This window comes from Symphodus melops (assembly GCF_947650265.1).
Source record: "Symphodus melops genome assembly, chromosome: 7".
In the NCBI taxonomy this organism is placed as follows: Eukaryota; Metazoa; Chordata; class Actinopteri; order Labriformes; family Labridae; genus Symphodus; species Symphodus melops.
In genome coordinates this window covers 17375092-17382219 of record NC_136697.1, presented here as the reverse complement: position 1 = coordinate 17382219, position 7128 = coordinate 17375092, and the positions used below count along the sequence as shown (strand labels likewise).

General features: G+C 41.9%; 1 protein-coding gene across 11 annotated transcripts in view; it reads right to left on the bottom strand.

The window, feature by feature from the left end:
- Positions 1–876: 876 nt before the first annotated feature.
- Positions 877–7128, bottom strand: part of kmt2cb (lysine (K)-specific methyltransferase 2Cb) — a 69149-nt gene continuing 62897 nt past the window's right edge. For all 11 annotated transcript variants that reach the window (XM_079349251.1, XM_079349252.1, XM_079349249.1 and 8 more), the window contains 9 exons: positions 6084–6197; positions 4860–5976; positions 4642–4778; positions 4400–4542; positions 4134–4308; positions 3914–4030; positions 3753–3826; positions 2845–2953; positions 877–2739 (listed from right to left, as the gene is read on the bottom strand). In XM_079349251.1, coding sequence (XP_079205377.1) covers positions 2647–2739; positions 2845–2953; positions 3753–3826; positions 3914–4030; positions 4134–4308; positions 4400–4542; positions 4642–4778; positions 4860–5976; positions 6084–6197 — 2079 coding nt within the window. In that variant the 3' untranslated portion in view covers positions 877–2646. The remainder of the gene's footprint in view (positions 2740–2844; positions 2954–3752; positions 3827–3913; positions 4031–4133; positions 4309–4399; positions 4543–4641; positions 4779–4859; positions 5977–6083; positions 6198–7128) is intronic.

Sequence of the window (7128 nt, the reverse complement as noted above, 5' to 3'; positions counted from 1 at the left end):
CAATATTTCCGAGTTTAAATATCAGGCAGAGGTACCGCTTCATAGGTGAGAATAATGGAGGATTCTATAATGTTGATGCTATAAATAAGCATGCACTCTAAAAGGGTCCACTCGTTATTAAATATGCATTAAATAACTCTGTGTACTGTATGTATATTGTGCTTTACTGGATAACATAATTTCCCCTCATTCCATAGCTTTAAACTTTCTCTAGAGTAAGTAATCATTGAAAGGAAAATACATGGCCAGACAGATAAGCATAAAGAGGTGGCACATTTGTGAGGTGGTTCGTATCACCACCTCATAACTATTTGGTTCAAGGTTAAAATCCAGCCTGGGGACTTTCTATGTGAAGTTTGAACGTCCTGTTTTCCTCCCACAGACCATGCTTTTGAAAAACCATAATCTAAAGTAAGTACATAAACGTAAACAGGTGAATGATGTAAGGAGCCACATCAGTGATGTTCAATTCAATATATATATATATATATATATATATTAAAAACAAGTGTTATTTGTCCCCGGGGGACAATTCAAGGGCACACACATCAATGTGATTAGCAGTGGCTGCAAGAAATGTGCATATCTATGTATTCTCTTAAGTTTGACCAAATGAAGATATCTGCGGTATATTAAGTATCAGAGTCACATATTTTCTCTTCCAATTATTGATATCGATCGGGCCCTAGTCTTTGGTAAATGTGCGCGTTTGGCTTTTGATGTGTTAGAGGAGATTTTCCGGTTACACCCCTTGATCCTGTCAGCGTCACCAAAAATATTTCAAATTGGTTAAAACATGCGTTTAGTGTCCCTACGCTAAAAATATTTTGAGAAACACCTTTCTAGAATATGCCTATAAATGACATACACAATATGTTAACATGTAAAATAGTTTATTTTTGTAAATGTTTCTAAATTCAATTCCACAAACTCCAAACCTCATACTCTGTACACTTCAAAAGGCATTTTCAACAAAAAGAGAAAAAAAAAAGGATAAAAGGAAGAAAAAAAAAAATCTGACTACACGACCAAGAAAATGTTGCACAAACACACTGGCAGGATGATTTAATATCATACAAGAGAAGAAATATATCCAAGAAAGAATTTTGTTACAACCATTCATTGAGAAAAATATATACAATTGAGTCTTCGGAAAGTTAAAAAAATACATGCCATATACATTACAAGTTCTAAGACTGTCTCCAAAATTTCACAGTCGACTTGAAATTGTGCACGCAAAAGCTCTTGCGCTTCGAAGCATGTGACTTGTGAAGTTTCAGTATAAGAAATATTTCTGATTTAAGGAGAATGCCATTTCTGTTCAAAGGAGCAGAACAACCTACAGTTCCAAAGAATGATTCAACATACAATTCTCTCGGTCACACACTTTTGTCTAACTCAACACCATTAGACGGTTGCACCTTATTTTCAAAGCAATGTAAAAACAAATACAGGTAAATACATGTCGGTGTTCTTATTTATGTTAAAAAGTTACAAAGTTTTTTGGGTTTGAAAACCTAATTCACAGTTCTTTAAAACCAAACCTGATTACAGCAAACAGATCACACGGATCTCTTTCTATTTGAAGGTTTTTTTTATCCTCTTGCCATTATTCTGTAACCGATAGCTCGTTACGTTAGTCAACAAAAATATTTATTCTTTGAGTGGTCAAAGTATGTGTAAGTCACAAAACACTACGCTACAATACCTTACTTTTAATACAACAAAAATACTTTGTGAATTATTGTGGTTATATTACAAATTCTGTACAGAATAATCATAATATATACTCTCAAACTGAAATAACGTCCATCTTAAATAAATTTCAATGACAAACGGAACAGAAACATTTGAAAAACACCCAAACATCGAGAAGGTTAAGGTAGTATTTGGTCGGTTATTCCTATAGTTTTCTTTATGTACATTTATACAAAAAGTAACAGCATGTCTTCCTCAATCTTTAAAAACAATAGCAATCTAGCCTTCTTCAACTCAATCTCATCATTTTGAGAATAAAATTCATTCACTCAGTAATAAATACAAAACCTCTCAAAGTTCACACAAATTACATGACAGAGACCTATGATAAAACTGACTCATGGAATCAAGTATTTAAAAGTTTTTTGTGTGTATGTGTGGTTTTTTTTTTTTGTTTCTTTTCTGTTTTTTTTAGTGCAAGTTAATATTCCCTTCGCAGTGTTCATTGCTGTACATTCCTCATTCAGTGATGTCTACATTTAGTCATACGGTATACATTAACGGTATGAAACAAAAGGGCCTGCCCTTAGTAAGCAATAAGGCCGCACCCCGCACAGTGCTTTCTCATTCGCTGGTGGATTCCTCAACCCATGTACACCAAACGCACAAACGCGTAAAGACAGACGGAGGCATCTCATACAACTGAGCCTCTCACATAGTATGGCACAAGTCACATCCTGGTACTGTGTTATATTTCCCTTCCTCCACCCGTTTTCCTCCATGATCTTAATAAACCAACACTTCAACTCATTCATCTCCTCCAATGGTTCGGGCCTTCTGCTCTTAAAATGACTTTAGTGTGATGCGGTTCGTCTCTCGCTGCAGAGATCACAGCTTTCACACTCACTATAGCAAGGAATGCATTTAAATGAGTCACTTCTGTTCTCTTCAGTTTATCCACTTCCTGCATTCAGGAGCTCCACAGTGGCAAGCGATCTTGTGTTGACCCGCCACGCTGTCAAACTGGTAGTCGAAACACAGCTGGAAGACATTGAGAGAAACATTTTTCAGAGGATCACAGCAGCACCTCGGAATATTTATCACGCAACCAGAGGTAAGAAATCTGAACAAAGAAAAGACATCCACCTCCTCTCCTTTTTCGATTCGGCGAAGGCAGCTGATGATGATTTTGTAACCCCGTTCAAATGTGACCACCTCAGCAACACAGTTCGAGGCACAAGAGTGGTTGATGTATCTGAAAAACAATATAAAATGTAGAGGGGAACTGTAGTTCAAACAAAATTACAACCTCTCCCTACTAAGTGTGCCTGTAACTGCTTCAGAGACCACTCCACTACCAAACAGAGGTAAGCGGGTCCACTGCTGTTGTTTTATTCTTCTGTAATTTGCCCCTACTACAGCACTGCTTGGTTTCCCGTCACACAGTGAGCACATCATCTTCTGCTTAATCTAATCCTGTGAAGTTATATCAAATGTTCTTTAATTTTCTTAAAAAAAACAAACCAAAAAACACTATCAATTTCATTTTTCAGTCAATGAAAAAGCTCAGAAATGAACTAATTCATACAAATGTGACAATAAATAAATTATGATTACACTTCTGTCATATTTACAAAATCACTATTACACTACTACTACAATATTAGCTTAGCATTAGGAAATTGGGCGCCACCAGACAAATCTAATGTTAACGATTACATAAGCACTGTGCCACAAAGTGGGCTGTAGATGATTGACCTGATCATGTACACATCAATAACAAACAAGTAACAACCATTTAAAAGTGATTCAAGCTGTTGGCAGTTAAAAGCCACTCAAACCTGCATTAGCACATTACTTTAATGTTAAATGCCAGTGTCATTCATTCAGCTTAAGTAGAACACGTGCTAATCACCAACACTCACTTTGTATTTATAGTAACATTTAACACTGCAACAGAACACACTATTGAATGAACACAAAAATGTGAAGAAAACGACTAGCAGGTAAGGATCACAAGCGTGTAACAAATAAACCATGTGACCTCATCTTACCTTGCAAGCCCCCCACTCAGAGTGGCATCGACAACATGTTCGCTGTCGATACGGAACATGAAAATCTCTCGGTTCTGTCAGAGGGAGAGGAGAAATGACTCGTTGGTTTTGGCAATAAAACTCAAGCTCTCTAAAGTTTCCAACTTCAAACGGACATTTACCTGTGATCTATAGAGCTTTTCCTTGCTGAAGGCGACCTCATTTCGGAGGACGGTTCCATTGTATTCGATCACCATAGTCTGTTTTTCCATGTCTCTAGCAGCAAACAGCCCCAGGCCCTGTGTATACATTGCACAAGCAAGGTTTTCATTCACTTCACAGGAATCAGTCGAAGTCTGTCAAAACTGAAAAAATAAATCAGGTATGTATTTCAACACTGACCTGGATGCGGGAGCGTCCAAGATAGACATTGGCTCTCCACTCACTCTTCATCCAGCGGTACTGAGAGGACCTGGGGTGCACTACTGGAGGCTTGCTATGGGGGGCGCCACCTTCTCCTTGGGCCACATTCTGGTTCGACCTGGCACTGCTGCTGGAGACCGCCTGGGGTTGTGGCCTTTACAATGACACGTAAAAAAAAAATCTCTATAGTGGTTCTTTTTATAACGGCCACAGAAATAATGAATGCCTGCATCATTTAAAGTTACCTTATCACCAGTGAGGTGTAAGGAGAGCTCGTTTTTGGCTGGGCTCGTGCACAGCCAGCTGGATTAAACACGAGGGGCAATTCCACCAGAGGGTTGCGTCCGTAACGGAAGGAGTATCGTTCACAGGCCTCCACTCCTGGGAGCTGGAATGAATGAGTGATGACAAAGTATTAGGCCACGTAATGTTTGCACTTCTGTTTTCTCATCTCAAAAAGAAGCAAGTCACATTTGGAGCTACCAACCGATTCAGTGATCTTGGCCACTGCAGGGACTGTGAGTCCAAACAAGTCCTCTCCTTTCAGGTACACAGGGAAGAGCTTCAGAGTTCCAGATTCATTCCTTTTCACAGCCACTGGACCCAGAACCTTATCCCATACTCCTGATAAAAGAAGAACACATGAAGGTTTAAAACTGCACTCTGAAAAAGGTATAGCTTTACAAAGGCCCCGTAAGGACAAACCTTTCGCAGAGGTATCAGTGAGGACCAGGTCTTGGTAGCCCTGTTCGATGACTCTGATGGAGAACTCCGGCAGGCCATCTTGCTCCTCAACAGAACAGACATAGCGGCAGCGGCGGTTGCCATGGCGCATGCTCCAGTAAATGCGGCAAGCCTCATAGCCGACCGGAAAGATGGTTGTTGAGGAGTGGAAGTCTGCCATCTGTTGAGGGGTGAGCTGGCCCATTGCATGCGACACCAGACTGCCGACTCGAAAGGTGTAGCCTAACTCGGGCTGTCGCACAGCAGTCGCAATCTGACGCACCTCGTCTCTTTGGACGTAGACGCGTCTGAAGACAGCGAAGCAGCGCAGCTCGTGTTCCAGTGCATGTCCGGCTGTTCCCCGGGGCCTGTGGGCGTGACAAAGCATGGTCTTGTCCTTGAAGAAGGTGCAGTGGGCTTGCAGAGCACAGGTGAAATGGTAGACATTGGTGCATCGTAGGCGGTGGCAGCCGCTGGTGGCTCCAGTCTGCTGGCAGAAGGCGCATCGGACCGTTTGTCCACGTCGCAGTGCAAGCTCAACGTTGATGAGGGCGCCGGCCTGCGTCTCATACACCTCAGTCGACCAGAGGGCACAGTTAAGGTGAACCCAAACATCAAGATCTAAATTTAGAAGCCGAGCAGGGCCATCAGTGATCCCATCTCCAAACTGGTGGCAGAAACAGCATCGCCTGTAGTCCCGGAGAGACACCGGCGGCCGCAGGGAGGCCCCGAGCTTCTTAAGGAGCTCGTCAATCTTATCCTCATCTGGGAGCTGGGAGTTTCCTCTTGGCACCACAACCTGGACAGTCCACTTCCTCCAGCGCAGTCCCTTCTGTCTCTTCCCCTGGTGCCAGCCGTCATGTGACCTCGGCCGGGCCTTCAGCTTCACTGTTACTTTGATGGCATCTGACTTGGTCTCAGTCTTTGAAGTCTCGCCTGCTGTGGGGAAGGGGATCGGAGGAGTAGAGGGGGGAGACTGTTTTGGCTGAAGCTGGGCCAGGCAGTGAACATCCATAGATGACATGTTGTTACTATACTGGTGCTGAGTTTTAGACAGGCTCTCTGTTTGCACTGATGTAGGCAGAAGGGACATGGATTCCTGAAAAGATGAGACAAGAGCCATGAAGTCTGGCAAAAAAAACAAACCACAATGACACAATGCAATTTAGCCTGCTTACTCTCACTGGGTGTTTCAGTGGTTCATACCTTAGTTTCTGTGATGGATCTGGATTGCAGAGGCGCCGAGGAGCAGTATAAGAGGAAGCAGCTGTGACTGCAGAACACCAGTTCTTCTTCAGATTTCAAACGGCCTTCAAATTCCTGAAGAGAAAAATGAAGAGCTTTAACAGGCTGAAAAGGGGATGAGGAGTAAAATTCAATCCTGACCATTATGAACTGCTAAAGCTTAACTGACATTAAAAAAAAGTTATAAAATAAACATCAAAAACATACAATATTTAAAACACCAAAATACTCCGAAGACTGAAGTCATGGGGTATGCTGTTTAACCCACTAAATGATCTAAAAAAGGATTTAACTCCAGCTGGCAGGATTTACATAATCAGAGGATATATGCAGAATATGTGTGTGTGTGTGTGTGTGTGTGTGTGAGTGTGTGTGTGTGTGTGTGTGTGTGTGTGTGTGTGTGTGTGTGTGTGTGTGTGTGTGTGTGCATGGCTCCTTCAGCTGCAAGTAGATAATATATCCTCTAAAGTAAGGTCTGGGCATACAGTCAAGGCTTACCTAGGCCCACACTGGGAAATCAATGATAAAGTAATCTGATCTTGTTAAGCATTTTATGAACTGGTTTCAGTATATTTCTAGTATGTTGTATATTATTAGACTCAAAAAAATCACACTTTGAGCACTCACTTTGACTAAATGCTAAAGCTAAAATGTGGCCTGCCAACGTTACATTTTTCTCTTCCTGCTGCAATCAGAGTATGTAGTGTGTGATTATGTATGAGAGTATGTATTGGCAGTGTTCAGTCTGGAATGGTAGAGAGCAGTACAGAAGCTCCACAGGGGGACTGTGCTGTCTCCTTTCCTTTTCACCTTGTACACCTCTGACTTTCAGCACCACTCCAGGTCATGCCATTTGCAGAAATGTTCTGATGAGTCTGCAGTGGTGCAGTGTTTAAGTGATGGACGAGAGGAGGAGGACAGAACGCTGGTGGATAACAAATCAGCTGATTCTGAACGTGGGCAGGACGGTGATCGACTTTAGAAGGAAGAGGACAGAGCCACAACC